The sequence below is a fragment of the Podarcis pityusensis genome (assembly GCF_964106645.2).
Source record: "Podarcis pityusensis genome assembly, chromosome: 1".
In the NCBI taxonomy this organism is placed as follows: Eukaryota; Metazoa; Chordata; class Lepidosauria; order Squamata; family Lacertidae; genus Podarcis; species Podarcis pityusensis.
In genome coordinates this window covers 22,085,476-22,107,160 of record NC_138028.1, presented here as the reverse complement: position 1 = coordinate 22,107,160, position 21,685 = coordinate 22,085,476, and the positions used below count along the sequence as shown (strand labels likewise).

General features: G+C 41.5%; 1 protein-coding gene across 1 annotated transcript in view; it reads right to left on the bottom strand.

Moving 5' to 3' along the window:
• The window catches only part of ITPK1 (inositol-tetrakisphosphate 1-kinase), a 129,115-nt gene that overhangs the window by 95,265 nt on the left and 12,165 nt on the right, over positions 1-21,685 (bottom strand). The window contains exon 2 of the mRNA XM_080991471.1: positions 808-832. Within this exon, the coding sequence (XP_080847597.1) occupies positions 808-832 (25 nt within the window). The remainder of the gene's footprint in view (positions 1-807; positions 833-21,685) is intronic.

Below are 21,685 nucleotides of genomic sequence, written 5' to 3'. Positions count from 1 at the left end.
AGATGCTTGAAGACATTTATAACAGTGTATTGTTGAGTATTTCGTTTTCTGTTCTTTCCACTGGCACATTTTGTGCATTCATTCATAAAAGGGGTTTTTCCCCCTTCCCTTAAGTCTTTGGGTGATCTCCAACATCAATCATACTCAAAGTAGACTCATGGAAGTCAATGGACCTCAACAACTTAAATCCACTGATTTCGATGCCTTTGCTCAGAGTATGACTAACAATGAATATCACCCTTTGGGTGTAGATAAGGCACTGCCAACAACAGATGGTTTCTCCTGCGACGTTCTGCCTAACATCTCCTCTTCTCCCCATCTCACGTAGTAATAAGACACACAACCCATTGTGTGTTTCATCACCACATTACAAGGGAAAGGCAGGACAGGGGGAATAACCATATTACCTGGATTACAGGGGGGCAGAGGGAGGCTACCCCCCTAGACCCTCTTTTTAAAAGGCTACTGGAGGGCATGATTTGGCTACAAATAGGTGGAGCCAGAAGGAAATACTGAGAATTGCACTAGGCGCTTCCTACGTTTGTTCTCATAATTTGAGTGCCAAAAGCAATGCAGTGTGCTCTGGAAACCATGTGTTGTTGTTGTTGTTTTGCAATGCCTGCTTCCACCCCATAATTGCAATACTTTAGCATAATGAAACCTATCTGCAATCCAGTATTAGAAGTACAAGTCCATCACCGCAAAGCAAGGAAAACTTGAAAGGCAGTGATACCAAATACAGTATAAAGAGATTTAGAAAGAAAACCCCTTTAAAGAATTGGGGGACGGGAAAACAATTGTACTCACCTGTATAACTTCTATCCCTCTTTTCCTGAAAAAGAAAAGGTAGAAAAATACAGTTATTTATTAAGAAATTAAATTCAGCTACTGCCTTAGTTTCTTTTTTAAGAAACAGCATATTCCAGGCTGGGGGAAACTGAACTGTCTACAACCTGACATTACATTCAGATGCAGGAGAATAATGTCATTCTAAACTTTCTAGACATGAACGGCAGATTTTTAGGAGCATGGCCAACCCAGTGAATGGAACTTTTGCAGACCTGAATGTTTCTACTCCAAGTTTAGAAGAAAGAGGACATCCTATGGCCAGTTTTAAAGCCCTAAACGGCCTTGGCCCAGTACAGTGGTACCTCAGGTTACATACGCTTCAGATTACAGACTCCGCTAACCCAGAAATAGTACCTCGGGTTAAGAACTTTGCTTCAGGATGAGAACAGAAATCGTGCTCCAGCGGCGCGGCGGCAGCGGGAGGCCCCATTAGCTAAAGTGGTGCTTCAAGTTAAGAACAGTTTCAGGTTGAGAACGGACCTCCGGAAAGAATTAAGTACTTAACCCGAGGTACCACTGTATACCTGAAAAAGCGTCTCCACCGCCATCGTTTAGACCGGACACTGAGATCCAGCGCCAAGGGCCTTCTGGCAGTTCCCTCACTGCGAGAAGCCAAGTTACAGGGAACCAGGCAGAGGGCCTTCTCGGTAGTGGCACTCACCCTGTGGAATGCCCTCCCATCAGATGTCAAAGAGATAAACAACTATCTGACGTTTAGAAGACATCTGAAGGCAGCCCTCTTTAGGGAAGTTTTTAATGACTGATGTTTTAATGTATTAGCTAGATGGGCTGGGTATAAATAATAAATTATTTATCATCATCATCATCATCATCATCACTGAAAGGTCTGCTGCAATCTCCAAGAAAATTCATATCCCCCCCCCCCATCAGACTGTCCTTTAGTAAAGCTGCAAATATTTATTATTATTATTTTGGTCTACATTCAGATGGTTTTATGACTGTCATTTTAAAGAACCGTTTTATTCTAGATTATTTTACTGTTGTTAATTGTTTTTGCCGCTATTTTAAATATTGGAATCTTAACATTGGCTTCTTAGAATGACAACTAATCATTAAAATACACACTAGAAATCTATAAAATAATAACTGCAAATCTCAATACTGAAAGACAGTGAGAGGTATTCTACTAGGTTTTATCAAACACTGGAATTAATTAGCAGGGTTAGGTCCTTTCATTTCAAGGGTTCCACTCTGACTAAAACATAGCTGAATATCACCCAGTATTTGCTATCAAATCAATCAATCAGTATAAACATACAACCATTGTATACATTATTCTTATTTCTATATTATCTGAAGCATGCCAGGCTATTAGATGTTTATAATAAGCAAGCTGGCAACAACATGAGGGTAGAAATCACCAACCATGAAGTCATTTTTGAAGAGTGACACATGTCCCTAACCACCCCATCACATATTTTTATTATGCTTTCAAATGAAGCAAATAGCAACAAACTGATGGCTGATATACTTAAGGTATTTTTGAAAGTTCTTTATAGTGCCAATTAACAAAATGTGTTCACTGATTTACTAGTGCATATTCCAGTGCAATATAAAAAATCAAAGTTCAAATGAAAAAGGCAGGTACATTCTTGGCTGCTTGCGTCCACTAATTTTTTACAGCAAACAGTAAGAAAATGTGATCACTGTGATGGACAACTATTTTGATTTGATTTCTAAATTATTCACAGCTGCTTAATAATTCTGATGTAGCCTTCTTCTAACTGAAATGCACAAATTTCACCTTTGAAAACCAAAGGAAGCCAAAAACAAAAAACCCCTAATCGGCTTTCTTTGTTAAAAGAAAAATCTGCTGTTGAATTAATTTTAGCAGGGATGGGGACTCCAGCTGTTCCTGGGCCCCAACTCTCACCAGTTCCAGTCTGCATGGGCAACAGTCAGGGGAAATGGAAGTTGGAATCCAATATCTGGAAGGCTACAGGTTCCCTACCCCTGATTTACAGCTCTAGGGCAGTCATACCTCTGCCTTGTCTTTCAGTCATGATCTCCTTCCCTCCAAGTGTTAGAAATTAGCCAGGCGCCAGGTGCGTTTTGCTACTGGCGTGGGTCCAACTGTGACCACGTGGAGATTTCTCGACTGACATCTCCATCTGGCTGGCCCCTCCAGCTTTCTTAAGCTAGTAAATAGAAAAGCTTATTTATTGCATCTAAATCCCAGATTTTCCTCCAATGAGTACATGGTTCACCCACCCCCCACAGCTAATTCCTACAACAACCCTGTGAGGTGGGTTAAGAGGCCCAAGATCACCCAGTGAGCTTCATGACTGAGTGGGGATTTGAACCCTGATCTCCCAGGTCCTAGCCCAACACTGAATAAATAGGGGGAAAGCAAAATGTCACTTAGAGGAGGATCTGAAATATTTTGCTTGAAGCTTGAATTTGTTTTATTCTGGATTGTTTTATTTGATGTTTTAATGTGTTGCAAACCGCTGTGAGGTTTTTTCTTTAAAATATAAAGCACTATAGAAATGAAATTCATCATCATCATCATCTCCACTGGGCGGGGAATGGCACATAGACATACCGTTGTGGTGGCCCTAATCTAGGTTTAAGGAGCCATTAACTTATATATCTGAGTTTCTAACCCTGCCTCCTTCCCCCTCGTGACTCAAGAGGGAATATGAAAGCTTTGACTCCACATTCTCAGAAAGCAGAGCCGTGCATAACGTTAACATGCCCTGCCATCGCACTGGATGCAGAAGCGACTGGGGAAGAGCAAATGTCAACAGGAGAATCGTATTTTCCTCAAAAAAAAAGTGTAACATGACACACAGAACAAACATGGTTCCATACGCTGCATGTTTTGGCTACAAAATGACTAAAGCAGAAAATGACAGTAGTTGCGGTTGTCCTATGACTACCAGATATGCTGTCATGGGGGCTGGAAAGGAATTCAAGATATTCCAAGCCTAAAGGCAGATTCTCATTTTACTAGTTTGTTCTTGTATATGCCTATCCTGAATACTAAACACATACACACCTCATCAAGCGTGAAGGGCACACGTGTGTAAGCAGGAAACTGCCTCCTTAAATTTTTTTGGAAATTCACTTTTATTTATATTATGAGGCAAACCAAACAGGGGGTGTAAGTGGCTGAGGGAAGGTCAGGGGGTATCTTATAAGTGCAATGAAACAGAAATGAGGCAAAGATTAAAGGGGGGGACAGGGGAGAGAAAAACAACGCCTCTAGGAAAATATTGGGAGGGAATGTAGATAAATTAAACGAGACAGGGACAAATAAAGCAAGAGAGAACTTGGAAGAACTCTGGGAATGGATTTGGGAGAGCTGTCCCAATATGTGAAAGGAAAGCATGGGTGGCCATGGGGACAAATGCTGCCCCCCCCCCCCGATGAACCATAACCCCCCAGATTCCCACCTTTCTTTTTTTTTTAAAAAAAGTTACATTTCTAGCATTTGTAGAACCTGAAGTATAAGTCAAAATGTGCAGACATTTATTTTATTTTTATTTTTGTGAGTAACTAGCTTGCTCTCCCCAACACTGTTTTACTTCACATCCCTCCCCCACCACACACACCCTGGAAAAGAAAAAGGCACATGAGAAGAAAACCGGGGTGGTGTGACAAGCAGGGAAATGGCTGTCTTTTGAGGAGGATGCTCTATAATTTGTGAGGCAGTGAGGACGAAAAGTTGAGGGAGCAAAGAAAGAAAGAAAGAACTTTGAATGGCTCTTGCTTTCTTATGAGGGGACTGTGTCACAGGTGTGTCAAAATATATATAGAGAGAAATGGAATTATGGGGAGGGGAAATTTCAGATCGCTGTGTCAGGAGCCATAACTCGGTGATAGAAAACATCCCTTGCATGCAGCGTCAGTTTTCATCCCTGGCTAAAGAATTAGGCGTGGGGGAAAGGAACTTTTCTCCTAGCTTCCGAAAGCTGCTACCAGCCAGTGTCAATAAATACTGGTCCAGATGGGCCAGTTGTCTTGTGCAGTGCAATGCCGCCTCCCTTGGTGTTTTCCTAGATATTGTTTTTATCAGCAAGATTTAAATCAATAAAGTTTCTTTAGAACACATTAGATTTATTCAAAAACACCGAGTAGTGCTTTTAAGAGACACGTGCATATAAAAAGCAGCACGAGAAGAGGCCCCAGGCGTCCTCCTAGGCATCTCCCTCAGAAGATATTGATAGATGGTTTGACCCTGACTCGGTCAGAATTTCCTAAGCCACAATAGAGCACCAGGCCTCTCACGTACAGAGGCATTATAATCCTTTTCCTCTTGAACTTATGTTACTTGCAGTCTTCCTGTTTTGGATTAGATTAGAGGGCTTTGACAGTATAGAGTCAGCAGCACAAGGGCTGCCCCGTTGAAACCCTTACGTAAGCTACAAGGCCTTGTTTTTTTTTAAAAAAAAAAACCTACAAAAACCTCGGCATTCAATTTTATAAGGCTTCTGACATGCATGGGGCTGGTGGGGTGGGGTCAACTATAATCAAGACGACAGGTTCGTAAAGTAGACCTGTAATGCTCATAGCGGGAAGAGCTGAGTCACGATTCTTGACACTGGGGATTAACATTGTAAGACTCCTGGGCCACTGCCCCAGCTGGCTAGGAATCAGCTGTTGAGAAAGCACTTATCACCCTTCCTTACATACCAGAGATTGTTCCCTGAAAATGAAACGCCACACTAACTTGTTATAGGTGAATCACAGAGATGGAGAAAGAAATAATCTCCGAATGACTGTCCATGTTTTTCAGCGCTGGAACTCTTGGGACACAGAACTGGAGCAATAAACTGTCCATGCGTAACCTCATTTTTGTCATGATAGTCATCGCCAGACAGGAAGATAACAGCATTGCTGCAGATATACCAGCTAACCATAGCCACACACACAAACAGCCAATGTGCTCTTGAAGGTATTGAATATACAACTGCAATGGCATCGCTGGGCATACCCAATATTCTTACATGCTGATGGATCAACAAAGGCATAGTGTACTTCCAAAAACAAAAACAAAAAGCACATTATTGAAATGCAACAAACAGTTGGAACAAGAGGCCTGGGGTGACATCTAAGTGGTGTGTTATCTTCTGCTCCTGGCTTCCACAGTCTCTTGCATGCCCCCAAAATCTGCTCTGGGTGGTTGGGGGAACTTCTGGAGCAGAGGGGAGGAAAGAAAAGTCCCAGTGCATGAGTGGAAGTCTGCCTGAACATCAATGGATATTGCTAAAAATATATTTGGCCAATACTTTTCTGGATATTTTATTAGTTTCACATTCAACAGCCAGTTGAAGGGCTTGCTTAAAACAGATAAAGATGTATGTAATATAACCGACATGTTAATGCAATACATCAACAGTTCCTCTATAACTTGGGTGACAATAGAACAGGAAACATAAGCTTTTCTTTTGTGTTTACACTGGACACAAAAGAAGCAGGAGCTTCATTTTTAATCTGGATGTGCTGGCAATAAGACTTTAAAAACTATACTATTTTAATGTTAGTTTGTGATTGTATTGGTTTTACTGATCCTGTATTGTGTGGATTGCATTTAAATTTTGTAAACTGCTCTGTAAGGAGCTATCCCAAAATACACAGTATAAAAGAAACCAACTCTTCTACCGTAGAAGTAGCTTGTGTCTGCTGCTGCTCAATGTAGTTCTGGGGGTGGGTAGGTAGACCCACCAAACTTAAATAAGCATTACTGATTTAGATTCAGAAAAATAGATTCTGGCTCATCTCATTCCAATAGACTTTTCATGAAAATTACAGGTGAACTACATGTAGGGTCACTTAATCCTAAACCAAGCGACAGAGGGATTGCTATGTAGGTAAATGAAATTGTTGGATGCCTCAAATATTTCCTAAAATCTTCTTTACCCAAAGGCATCGTTTTAATTGATAGGTTTTAAGCATATTTATTGCATTCTGATCTTTATTTGTATTTTATTGCTTTTTGATTTTATAGCCATTTTTGCCAAAAATGCTCAGCAGCACTGTATATTAATTTTCTAAATAAATAAATTTGCATATGCTAATATTAACTATTTTTTTAAAAGAAAAAGGGAAGGATAAGGACAGGAGAACAAGGGCATAAGTTGAAAACATTGCTTCGAACATTGCCTCTGTCAAGCACTTTGGGGATGGGAGTTGCTTTTACAGGTTTTAGCTTTTCATCCCACCAACGCAGCAAACTGCTTTTAAATCTAAACACAGGAAATGACTTCTAAGTGGCATCACAGCGGTCTCAAAACATGCCCACTAACTGCTACGCACACAAGAGCGTGAGGAGAATAGCAGCAGATCAGACCAAAGGCCCATCTAAATCTAGCATTTTGTCCCCAAAATTGCCGGTCGGATGTCTATGGGACAGCTACATTAAACTAAGCTCATTTTAGCTACACAATGCAACTCGTCCAACAAGATTTTCTTTAGGTGGAGAGCAACAATAGGAAATATACCATTCGTTTCCAAATGGTTTAGTCAGTTCCTATACAGTGGTACCTCGTGTTACGTACAGTACCCCTTACGAACGCTGCGGGTTACGTGCTCCGCTAACCCGGATGCGAATGGAAGTTGCGCTCCGGCGGCGCGGCAGCAGCAGGAGGCGCCATTAGAGAAAGCGCACCTCATGTTACGAGCGGTTTCCTGTTACGAACAGACCTCTGGAACGGATTAAGTACGTAACATGAGCTACCACTGTAGTAAGATGCAGCCAAGGCCCAAAACATGTGACTTTTCAAAAGAAGATGTTGAAAAACAGAACAGGAGAGACAGACTGGGGGTAGCAGGTTTATCCCTGTTCTACACTAGTTTTACAGCTTTTCTTCGAAGTCTTGGGAAGTGTAGTTTGGCGCAGACTCAGAGATTTATGTTGTTGGCTTTCACTATTCCCTCCATTCCAAACACACAGAAATACAATTCCCCGGGGTTTCCTAGGGAGAACAAACAACTTTAAACAGAGTCTCTCTCTCTCTCTCTCTCTCTCTCTCTCTCTCTCTCACACACACACACACAGAGAGAGAGAGAGAGAGAGAGAGAGAGAGAAAATTAAATTAAAACTAGGTCCCATGTTGCCGATTGCGGTCAAAAGGAAGATCCCAGGTCAGATTTGCACTATGCAACTGAATGAATTTCCTTGGTGGGAAATTGAACGAGCTTCTTTATATACCCTTTGACACTTTCTGGAACTGCTGATGTGCGCCTGCGTAGGTCTCTAGAGACTCAACCAAGACACACTTACCTTGCAAGAAGTCTTAACAAAATGAATTTGTCTGCAAGAAAGCAATTCCCCAAGCATCTATGTACTGCAAATCTTACTCAAACAATAAATAGCATTAAGGGCTGGTTCTTGACATCCATGCAATGTTTTTTTACTTCCACCTAACCTGACCTTCCATCCCAGAGGACTGTAGGTACAACTGCCTGAAGTGAACCAAATATAGTAAACACAGTATGTAGAAAATCCTACTGTGCCTTAGGGCTTATCCATGTGTGTATTTTCTTAAAGGTCTGACCCTGTTTCTGTTCCCCCACCCACAAAATGTTCTGTCCAACAGACTGTGATTACTTAGTGGAGTTTAGGTGCTTATATAAAAAGAGCAGATTGAAGGCTCCAAGTTGTGCCTCTTGCCATCTGCCAGCTTTGTTCTTCTTTCTCCTACTGCAGGAGGATCACTAGGCTAGAGAATCATAGGATTATAGAGTTGGAAGGGACCACAAGAGTCATCTAGTCCAAGCCCCTGCAATACAGGAATCTTTTGCCCAACATTGGTCTCAAACTCGGACCCTGAGATCAAGAGTCTCATGTCAACAGAGCCATCCCAGGGTTGTTTTTGTAGGCATCACATGAGATGGTTTAGGGAGGGCATTCCATATTTGGGGTGCCACTGTTGAGAAAGATCTCTCCCTTGTTACTGAATAAAAGAGACAAACCCAATCTTCATCAATTTGGGCAGGACTAAGGAGCTAGTCTTGTGTGAGGAGCTACAGTGGGTGCTGAAGAAGCTGAGCTCCTTTTGGAAGGGCATCAATTGAGGATTGCCCAAACTACCAAAATGGATGTGGCCAAGGGGGTCTACACCTTCTCAATCCAGCATTGTGTCTTTTCCTTCATGTTTTGGCTTCATACTAAGAATGTGCAAATTTTAATTCACAAATTGACCCTACTGATCCTGTGATATAGGATTAGCCTCCATAGGCTGAAGCAACCAAACCACCTAAGGCAATTTCTTCATTCAGTTAAGATTCATCCCACAGTTAGGTGATTTGGCCACAATTCACACTTGGTTTTTTTTTCATTCCACTAATTATAGAATCATAGAATTGTAGGACTGGAAGGGACCATATAGTCCAGGCATAGGCAAACTCAGCACTCCAGATGTTTTGGGACTACAACTCCCATCATCCCTAGCTAACAGGACCAGTGGTCAGGGATGATGGGAGTTGTAGTCCCAAAACATCTGGAGGGCCGAGTTTGCCTATGCCTGATATAGTCCAACCCTCAGCAATGCAGGAATCTCAACTAAAGCACCCATGACAGATGGCCATCCAACCTCTGCTTAAAAACCTCCAATGAAGAAGACATATCCCATGTTGATTTCATATTTTATTTTTGCATTTATATCCCACTTTCCCTCCAAGAAGCTCAAGGTGGCATGCATAGTTCTGCTCCTCCCCACTTAATCCCCACAACAAGCCTTTGAGGTAGGTTAGGCTGAGAGTGAGTGACAGGTCCAAGGTCACTTAGTGAATTTCATGGCTGCATAGGGGTTTGAACCCTGGTCTCCCAGGTCTTAATCCAGCACACTAACGACTGTATCACATATCAGTATAATAAGCTGAATTTCCATGAAGTCTGCTACTATATAGTACACATATGTTTGAAAGGGGAAGACCAAAGAAATGCTGATCTGCCATTAGCACAGCAAAGTACGAGGTCCAGACTGTTTTAAGGAACATAATGAAAAATGACATGTTTGCAAACCACAGGCGCCTTTAAGACTCCTGAGCACTCACCTAAAACAAAAACGAAAGTGAATCGTGCTATCCTAAGCTAAAAGAAGTCAAAACACACCCTAAAGCTGGGTGAACCAAAATCTAATTCTGACAACAACATTACGTGTTAAATTGAACAAGAACAAGCTATTAACTTGATCACGTTTGATTAAACAGAACTTTGTCTCCAGTGGCTCTTAATCTCTGTCATTCGTCAGCACAAAAACTTGTAGGATTTCATAGAATTGTAGAGTTGGAAGTGATCCTGAAGGTCATCTAGCCCATTTGCATCAAGATAACCTCTGTTTCATATACAGTATATGAGGCTGAGGAGTGGAAGTATATGAGGCTGAAGGAGTGGAAGCCAGGGGTGGGTGGGTGGGTGTTTGTAATGCAAAACCAAGCATAAAGCAAAATCATCACAGAAAACAGGTATGAAGCATCGAAGCAAAGATTAAAAGCAGGGAGGGCAGAGACATCAGTAATACATTCCAGACTAACCGTAATCCTAGGTATCTTTTTTTTTTATAAAGGTATATACTGGTTCTCTAATCAGTCTGTGGCTAACTTTCCCATAAAGTACCAAGGGAAAACAAAAAGGTGGATGATTCACTGTGTACTACAAACACCAAATGCTCAAGCTCCAACAGGTCAAACGACTCTCGTTCCAAGCGTTAGAACTGAAAGAGCTTGGAAGGGCCACCACGGACACAGCTGCAGTGAAGACAGAGTGTCCTCAGTTGAAATTTTCCATTATTACAAGGAGAAGCATTGGCAAACCAATTTAATATGAATCACGGTGCCCTATAAAGACAGCCAAAGAAGCGCAGATTGTCCAAAACAAGGGCCTTAAACTGCGTGCAGCATTCCACTGTAGAAGTCATAAAACATCTTTGCTGCCCCCCAAAAAGTATCAGAAACGTGGATTCAGAACTTCCTGCGATCCAAACGTCATTTTGTTGAGCATTTGGTGCTGGCATACGTTGAGCTGCCAAATCAAAGCCAAAAAATAAAAATATAAATTACAGAGCACTTAATGGTGCTTAGACCCTAGGACAGGGGTAAGCGATGTGGTGCTGTCCCAGAATACTTAGATACTTAGATACTTCCTTTCTTCAGAAAATAATTAACTGAGATACTTGTTGGAACAGTCCGACCCAGAGAGGTTTTGCTATATTAAATAATACTTTATCCGATGTTCAAGACAAAACAGAATGTGTTAAACATCCATTTGTTCTGGGATTTATTTATTTTTTTTAAAAAAAGGGAACAGCAGATATTTCAAAAGAGGATTAAGGTTAGCATTACGATAACAAGCCTCTGACACGGCCACACGGAGTTTGGGAACCTTTGCTTTCATTTTAGGTCAGTCACAGCTTACTGTGTCTAAAGATATAAAAATTCCAGAAATTCTGAAGCTATGAGGAAAGATGGGGTTTTTCCCTTGAGAGGGTTTATGGGGGGGACAGAAATTTGAGGGGAAATTGAAAAATGTGTCATACTTCAAAGAAAAAATAAAAATAAAAATCTCACCCTTTATGGATCGAGTTATACACCTTTAGGTGCCAGGCAAAAAGTTCCTCTTTAATCAGGCCTTTGGATGATTTGATTGACATCCTATGCGCTTTTAAAATGTGCTGGAGGGGGGTGGTTATTGGGTGATTGTTGTTTTTATTTTGATTATGTACTTTGTGGTTTTATACTCTGATTTCGTCCTGTGAAATTGTTACAAATAGAGATACAAGCTAGTGAACACCAAGGGACCTGTAGCCTCTGGTTTTGCCAGTTCATAAGGATCAATTAAAAAAACCAGAAGAAGCCACTAACATTAGAGTAAAGAAAAATTTCATGTATTCTGAAAATTATTATGCCTTGTTTCCAGCGTAGCACTAAGCCACCATACCATCAGCACAAGGATGTCCACTTGTGTGACAGGACTTCTGCTCCCCCCCAATAGCCCCCCCCCCGGCCTTCCAATTCTAGCTGTGCCATCCAAACCCAAACAAAACAGGGTTAACCTTATGGTTTGTTGAAGCAAGTCAACTTCCAGTCAGAGTTTATGAAGCTGGGCTTAGCCAAATGGGCTTAGCCAAGGGCGGGCGGGGGGGGCAGCTGTCCCCCCATTAAAAAAATCAATAAAAATAAATAGCAAATTGAGGTTCTGCCCCCCCCCCACAAAAGGCCTACCCCCCCCAACAAAAATCCTGGCTACACCCATGACTAACCATAGTTAAAATTAACTGCAATTCAGGATGAAAACGACAAGCTGCATTTTAGACAAAACAGAAGTAGCCATTTCCATTCTCCTCATAGCCATACACTCCTCATAGCCATATATAGCACACAAGGCCAACACTCGTTCTCGTTATGTCAAAATGCCGCCTTTGGCTTATGGGGAAAGGATACACTTATAGCAAATTGTGGCCAAATTAGTCACAAGACCATAGTTGTGAACTGGCCAGAAATGTGACATATGTCCGAAACTGATGATCTGGGGGCTGAGGAACAGGGCGGAGGAGACTGTAGAAGGCCATATTTGAACATGTCTCAGTATCTTGATGGTTGTGAAGTTTCAACATGCCAATTGCAAGCTGAAGAATCCCTCGATGGAATCTCCCACAGACTCTTAAGTAATTCTATGAATTTAACAGAATTACTCATAAGCTCACAGCTGTGAGCTGTCCAGTTCAAGGATAGCTTCTCTTTCCAAACTTGACAAAAGCACATGAGATGTGGCGTGTATGAAAAGCTGATGAGAAGAGAAGGGTTGGGTTTTGGAAAGCCATATTTGAACATACCTTGATGGTTGCAAAGTTTCAACAGGTAAATTGAAAGTTACAGAATCTTTCAACGTTTTGGGAGGGGGGGGGAAACTCCCAAAGAGTCTTATGTAATTCTATGAACTTCTTCCTGTTACTGAATTATTCAGAATAATCTTGTTTATGCTCCTGAAAGAGTGCCTTGCAGCAAATAAGTCAGCACTGGGCCAGAACAATTCTTGTGGAATTCTGTCAGGACCTGTTCCACAGTTGATCAAGAGATATCTCTGTGTGTAGACAAACTGTCCCTTTTGGCACCAATGTTGTTTGAAACATAAACATTAATGAGAGTTAGTGACCCAGTTGAGGTTTCGAATACAGCAGATGTAGGACTAGAGGTCTCTAAAAAAGATTATTTACCATCTTGTCCCTGGATTCCTTACTAGATCTATTAACAACCCCAATCAAGTATTATAAATATCTTAAGTTTGAGAGGGTTAAGAATCTGATAGGGAATTAAGTACACATTCACTTGGGCTATCTTTAAATCTCGACACAGCCACTATCTTGAAACTCAACACTATTAAATGTATTTTCTTCCACTATCACACAGCAATTTCCGACTTTTGCATTTACAACTAGTGAGATAAAGTCGGGGGGGGGGGGAAATTGCAGCTCCGTGCCACCAAAAAATGGCTTCAGGTCACTTTTATAAGCATTGAAGAAGCCAGAGAGAGAGAGAGAGAGAGAGAGAGAGAGAGAGAGAGAGAGAGAAATCAGTTTTTGCACCTACTCAATACAACACATAGTGAGGAGGCTCATTAATTTCCAGCTCTAGAACAAAACCTTCAATGCAGTTGCTTTGATCACCTCTTACTGACTTAACACACTTGGGGCCTGGATGAGGGGGAGTGTCTCCCCCCCCCCCACTACCACCATCAATTTCTGCATTCCTGGCTCACCACTGTATCTGGAGAAACTGTTGTTACTACTCAAATTTCTTTTGAGTAGCTAAAAGCCTCTTAGGCCCTCAGCTGTTAGTGAAGATGCAAAGTTCATTGTTGTTTTATGACCTCAGAAGGTCATTAACTTGTGGTGACTAAATCTTCAGCAAGAGTCTAACAGTCACGGTCAAAATCGACCTCACACACCATCTGGAGTATAAGATGTGTGCAAATGCAGACATGCTTAAGATCCACAAGGTGTCTGACCACCTTTAATTTCCCAGGGGTATCTGGTAACCCATTTATACCAAGGTGAACAGAAGGTAGCTCCCCTGTGCAAGAGCAAATGTGAATGAAATGAATGAATGAAGGTGCAGTTGGAGGCCTCGATAATCTAGCCTAGTGGCCCTGGGGCCCATGAAAACGGCAGATTCAAAAGCACCCAAAAGATAAAGTAGTAGTGGTCAACAGTCCTAAACTCACTCCATCTGAAGAATCTTAGCTGGCACAAAACCCTTGTGCCTTCCTAATAGCAGAACTGCTGGAAGTTATTGTAGCACAAACCCTTATCTTATCCATTTTCATTTCACCTGAATGTCAGAGAGGGATTGACTAAACTTCCTTTCATTTAAGACACCGTCATTCAAAAGTCTCGTTCTTGAACCTTATCAGAACAATCAGCCAGAGACATTCCGGTATAGTGACGCTTTGCTTCTAGATAAAGGGAAGACTGGCAGCGATTTACAGTGCTGTGGCAACTATATGAAAAATTTATTGATGTGCCAGTAAATGAGAAACTTAGTCATAGTTACTCTATGACTAACAGGAACCTCCTGGAAGATTGCAGTGAAAAAAAGAGCTCTGCCTCAGAAACACAAGTTTAGAAAAGTAGAATGTCAGCCTTGAATCATATGGTCCTTCCCCTCTCAAGTGTGAATTCACCCCAACAGCTTTTATCAACAGGTTTTTGCTTTTAACTAGGATTGAAGCTGGTTTCAAGTCTTTGATGGAAATTAAGGTTAGGAGAGGAGGAGGAGCACAAAATGCTGAGAACCTAAGGACATCTGCAGATCCTCCTCGGATCAGACAAAGGACCCAACTCCTACCACATTTTATTCCCGCAGGAAGCTGAACCAGAGGGGCCTTGGGCCTGATCCAGCAGGGATCCTTTTAAGTGCACACAGTGGCCCACTAAATGAATATGGTAAGCCCACAAAGCAAGACAGTAGCCCTCTTCTATTCTTGTTCCCTAGCAAATGGTAATCAGATATGTCATTCATTTTATTCATTTATTTTATTTTAAGCACTTATATACCACTAATCCATTTTTTAAAAAGTCAGACGGGTTTGCAAAATTTGTATATAAAAACAATACAGTCGTACCTCGGAAGTTGAACGGAATCCGTTCCGGAAGTCCATTTGACTTCCAAAATGTTTGGAAGCCGCGTCAGACATTTGGGTTCCAAAGAATGTTCGCAAACCGGAACACTCACTTCTGGGTATGTGGCGTTCAGGAACCAAAACGTTTGGCTCGCAAGGCATTCAGGATCCAAGCTACGACTGCGCAATAAAAACCATGGGGGGGGGCAGTTAAAATCGGAAATCAGGTAACTATCGTGGAAAGATGTATTCTTGCACAAGCCTGATGGACCAGGAAAGTTTTCAGCAGGCATTTAAAAGCTGAAACAGAAGATGCCTGCCAAATCTCTGTTGACGGAGTATTCCACAGGACTGGACTGATGACACTAAAGACTCAGTTTCTTGCTGTTGTCAAATGAGGAACATCAACTCAGGAAATTGCTGCAATGCTCCTGCAGATAATATCAGTGATCGAGCTGGAACATAAGGTTTCAAGTAGTGCCTTAGGCTTAAGGGACACATATCTAAGCCAGGAATTGTTGTTTGCATCCTCCATGTGCTGGTGAGAAGAAGTGAAGCAGGCCAAAAGGACGCAATCACGGTATACCATTAACTATGGTTTACTGTCATGTGTGAATGAGGCCAATGTCCTCATTTTGGACTTGGATGCCCATAAGCCCTCATCAGCTGGGACGCAAACTGGGTGAAACTCACAGGCTTCTGGTGGGAATAAAATGCCGCTCTGAGCTCGAAAGAGGGGAAGATGGCATGAAAAGGCTAGGGGTAGGGGGAGACTCTGTGCCCTAGTACTTAAGCCAAATGCCACCACTGCTTCCTCTACCTACCAATAATTGCACCATCAGCCTTGGCTCTGTTGTTCCATCTTCAGCACCAATGTGACTAACACACATCCGGTATGTATGGACTACCAGATATTTTGCAGAGGGCTAGAATACATTTTATGATGGCTTCCTTAATCGAGATCTGTATTCTTTCTACCCTATCTAGTAATTGAATAACTCCAATTATTATTATTATTATTATTATTATTATTATTATTATTTTAAAAACGGCTTCCATCATGAGAAGAGTTACTTCAAACATCAATCACAATTCTCTGGGTGATGGGTCAGGAAGAAATCTTTTAGCTTCTCCAAGACATTGAACCTTTGTCTGCCAGGGAGATGGACAGAAGACAACACAGTAACAGCAGCAGTATAAAAAACAGGTTCAATTTTTGTGCATTTAAATTACTAACTCTTCTGTTCAAATGAAATGGGTGACGCTCCCAAGTAATTTGTGTTATTTAAGTCAGTTTGATCATCTATTTATAAATTCATCATAGGGCAAGCATATTTTTTTTAACTGCCTAGTGAGGAAAATGGGGGAACTTAAAATGAAACACCTAAACCGCAAATTTTTAAAATGCCAATTCGAGTTTCCAGATGCCTTTCTGGAACTTTTCTAACATAGGTTAGCAGCAATAAATTTGATTTATTTAAAAAAAAAAGTTTATAACACAGTTACCAGATTTAATCAACTGAACTCAATAAGTTTGCTCAGTTCAAAGGGTGGGAGGGGAGCAATGGGAAAGATGCAGCTCAGGCTAACCCAAGAGCACCATCATCACTGTTGCATCATAAATACTCAAATAATTATCTCCTGCAGGATACTGCTGTCACCCTGACTCTAGAGACACCCACACACAGACATTGCTTCAGATTCTTCAGGAATGAATAACATGCAGTTAGCAGAAAATATCTCCCAGTGCAACACATTAATACCATTCTTTGGTTTTGTTTGGGGGGGGGGGAACGAAGCATCCCTCCACCCATGACTGCAATTTAATTATTCTTATGGGTTCTATAAACGCACTGTTTGCATTCTTAGGAACAGATTAGGGGCCTCTAAACTGAAAGCAAGTGTTTGCATTAAATCACAGAATGCAGTGAGTGCAAAAGCTGTTTGTTTTTGCAAATCAAACATTTGAAATGATTTTACCTAATATTCGATGCACCAAACAAAAACTAGAATGCAACTTCGATTAACTAAAGAGAACCTCCATAAATACATTCTGCAACATATACTTTATTTAAAGTACTTTTCATTTAATTGCAACAGGCAGGGAGTGAGTATGGAGGAGAGAAAAAAGAAAAGAAAAGAGAGTTTTAAGCATATTGTTTTCAAGATTTATATACTTATGGAGGAAACTGTCAATTGGCTCTGGGAAGAAAACCAGGCTTCGGTTTTGATCAAAAGTTAGAAGGGAACATCAGACAAATAACTGGATAGATCCCAACAGGTCTCTGCTTGCATGGCTGCAGCAAACTGACCTTTGACTATTTGCTGTTGGGCTATTACTGTCAGAAAGTTCTTCCTGATGTTTAGTCGAAATCTCCTTTCTTGTAACTTGAAGCCACTGGTTTGAGTCCTACCCTCCAGAGCATGAGAAAACAAGCTTGCTCCATCTTCCATGTGACAGCCCTTCAGATATTTGAAGATGGCTATCATCTCTCCTCTCAGTCTCCTCTTTTCCAGGCTGAACATACCCAGCTCCTTCAAGCACTCCTCATAAGGCTTGCTTTCCAGACCCTTGATCATCTTGGTCGCCCTCCTCTGCAGACATTCCAGCTTGTCAATATCCTTCTTAAACTGCGGTGCTCAGAACTGGACACAGTATTTCAGTATTCTAACAGCCTTACTATGAGGCAGTGTGTGGTGTCTGCCTCAAACGGCATAGTCTGCCTGTTGCCTCTTAAGCTAGCTTAGTGTAGTGGACAAGTTGCGGTGTCACCAGCATTGAAACCAGCTCCTCATAAGGCTTGGTTTCCAGACCCTTGATAATCTTGGTCGCCCTCCTCTGCACACGTTCCAGTTTGTCAATATCCTTCTTAAATTGTGGTACCCAGAATTGGACATAGTATTCCAGGTGTGGTCTGACCAAGGCAGAATAGAGTAGTACTATTACCTCCCTTGATCTGGACACAATACTTCCATTGATGCAGCCTAGAATAGCAGTAGTTTTTGTTGCTGCTGCATCACCTATTTCACATTTGAGACGGCAGACATGAAAGTTAAAGAGCATCCTTGGAAAAGAGATGTAAATAAACCAACAGCCTAGATCTGAACTTTACATGCCTACCTCCTTGCCTTGTACATTTTCCTGTTTAAATGTTACTTTACCACTCTCCTGTAGATGCCAGAGGTGCACATAGAAAGGATTTCAACTTGGAACCAAGTGAAACAGAATCCTGCCAAATATACCAACCAGGGGTGATGAAAATGAAGAATATGTTTAATTATCATGTCAGCAACAGACATCATGGTGGGAGTTGGCCAAGCAAACGTGGAGTTATGCTGGCTGTTACTTTTCAACTTCAAGGCAGAAAAGAAAAATATATTACAGGAAAAGGTTCCTGTGCCAACTCTCTCCCACTAAACAATGTCCATTGTCCAAATGTGTACATACAAGGGGACAGGCTAATAAGGAAACAAGTGCTTCAGAGTAAGTAAAAAAGCAATGAAAATAATTGGTGCAATTCCACTAGAGCCTTCTATCCCACATCTCCTTGTTGTGTTAATGCTCAAAAGAGCAGATGTTGCCAATGTTGTACCCTCTAGTGCTGGGTGACAACTCTCATCACACTTGACCTTAGGCCTTGCTGGCTGGGGCTGATGGGATTTGGAGTCCAACAACTTCGGGGGGGGTGCCATGTTGACCACTCCTGGTACAGTGGTGCCTCGCAAGACGAAATTAATCCGTTCCGCGAGTCTCTTCGTCTTGCGGTTTTTTCGTCTTGCGAAGCATGGCTATTAGCGGCTTAGCGGCTATCAACGGCTTAGCGGCTTTAAGGAAAAGGAAACAAACTCGCAAGAACTCGCAAGACGTTTCGTCTTGCAAAGCAAGCCCATAGGGAAATTCGTCTTGCGGAACGACTCAAAAAACGCAAAACCCTTTCGTCTAGCGAGTTTTTCATCTTGCGAGGCATTCGTCTTGCGGGGCACCACTGTACAGATAAATTGGAACTGCACTTGTTTGCCTAATAGCAAAAGTATTACTTAACACCGATTTATTAAATGCATACAACTATCTTTTTTATTATTTATCTAATACCATTAATTAAATGCACACAACTATCTATTTGGGTTTTGATACAAGTTTGCTCCACTTGTAAAGAGGCACAACTATCCTCATTTGAAGACAGGGCAGAGTTGAAATTTATATGTTCCAACATTTTTTATTAAATTAAGATTCTAGCTTAATGACTCAGTGAAGTGACCCTCAGGGTAGCAAAAAAAACAGTGTTAGAAAATCAGGTATATCATCTACTTGCCAAATGGCACCTTAAACTTAGGATATGGTCTCCACAGTGGAATGTCTAGGCGCTGTTTCTTTCCCCAGTGGAATTCACTATTATTTGTATTTACATTATTATTATTTCATTTCTATACTACTTTATATTTTAAAGAACAAATCTCAATGTGGGAATCATGCCTGGCTAATTTCTAACACTGCACAAAACAGTGTTAAGTATTATTTACAGTTTATAAAGCAACAACAAACCATGACTTACAGCGTTGTTTGTTCACGGTTAATAAACCACAGTTCTTCCACTGGGCCAGATTCAGATGATTAATCATTAAACCATAATTATGAACCATGGGTTAGTGTTACATGCAAACCAGGCCTATGCATAAAGCCAACCCAATAAACTGTAATAAAGACACACACACACACACATATCTTAAAATTACAGCAGGTTGATAGACACATATATGATTTGAGACAGAATCACTCACTCAACAAAGGCTTTTCTAAAACACAATCCTTGCCAATGGAACTTGTTTGATAAGCTTCAAGATGTTTAAAGTCTGATCCTAAGCAATATTAGGCACACTCAACCCCTTTGAAATCCACAGATGGAAGATGCAAGCCCTTTTAGGAGAACAATAACCCAAAAGCAGAGGAGGCATGAGCAGCTGCAATGGCTGCTACTATTCCTCCTCACCACTAGGGGCAGAAGTGGCTGATGGACTGGCAGTGGGGGAAAATGAGTAACTTGTACAGCAGCCAGTGTGCTCCCTCCCTCCGTTTTCACCAAAAGGTTCAGAGCTCTCACCTGACCAGGGGAGCCATGAGCCTTTGACTGAAAACAAAAACCCAGCAGGAACTTCTAGGGTTGTTCCTTCTCTTTACTACCATGGCAATTTTGGAGTTTCTAGGCAGTCAGAATTAGCTTGTGGTACACAAGGCAGTTCCTGTCCACTCCAAACCCACCCTTACATTGCTTACATTAAGAAAAAGTCCAGAAAACTAAATGCCAACTAAGTTATACTCAAAGTAGACCCACTGAAATTGAACGGCCTAAACCAGTCATGTCTTTTCATTTCAGGTGATCCACTAGATACAGCTCCATGTGACTGATTTACTCAGGTCCTGGTAGTAGGCTTCCTAGAGACATCTGGTTGCCCAATGAAAATACCAGGATATTGGACAAGATCCAACAGAGCTCTTCCTATGTTCCTAGTCTGAAGGGTTCCTTTTTCACTGACGGAATCACCACCAAATCTGAATTGTTCCATCTTGCTTGCAAGCTTCCAACAGCTTCCCCTGGTTGGCCACTGTGAGAACAGACTGCTGGCCTCCAGTCTGGTTCATCAGGGCTCTTATCATGTCCTTAATTCCCAGCATGGGGATAATGTCAAGATTAGATAAAATATAGTCCTATATTACACACTATTCAAGTACAAGAACTTCATTAACCCTGATGAACTATACTGAACTCTAAGGAAACCAAAGTTACACTGCCTTATCCGGTTGTGCAATGAAATTTTTTTACCCACATACATGGAAAAGATTAGCATCTTTAAACTAGTAAGTAGCAGCTATTCAGATATTTTAAGAGGATTCCTGCAGTTACTTTATCCTAACACGGAAGGACCAGTTACCATTTTTCGCACACTATATGAATGAAGTACAAAACACCGCATTTCAAAACCTTAAGTGTTCAGGTTCTGCAAACCTTCAGTTTGAGTAATGATCTGAATGTCTGTGTTACGGCTGCAGGAACAGCTAAATGATTGCAGGATCACTCGGGTGATTTTGCTCATTCTCAACGGACAGGTCCCAGAGGGTGGCTGCTTCTGATCTCCATGGGACTTTTTCTACAATGCCGGATTCCAAAGAAACAAAAGCCTCATGGAGACTTACTGTATTTCACGCAATCCCTTAACCATGCATTAGAGAGAGGATCTGCAAAAATAAAATAAAAAAATCACCCTTCCTATTTCTTATAGACATCTGCTAACCATGGTGTAGCATGGCATTCATGCCAAGTAAAACCTAACAACTGTTACCTAAAGAAGAAGAAAAACCAATCTGCAAGTCAGATTCACCCCAGGATTTCAAACTCTGGTTAAAGCTAACCATGGTTGACATTAACTTTGATGCAGGGGCAATACTGATGGAACAGTGGTGAGGAATTGAGGAATCCATGCAGGAAAGAGAAGGAGGGAACTTACAAACACATAAACATTGTCCTGGCTTGCACATACCACTAAGTCAAACTGCGGCTTAGTGTGAATGAGTAAACTAGTGGGTACACAGAGCAAAAATCACACCTGCTATACTCCTTCCGCAGTCCTGCTACAGTACCCAGAGCTAAGCCATGGTTTGGCTTAGCATTATGTGCAAACCAAGACTCATGATATGCCTTGCTCCAAACTTGCCATGAGTATAGCCAAGATTTGTTCCCGACTTATTGCTAATGG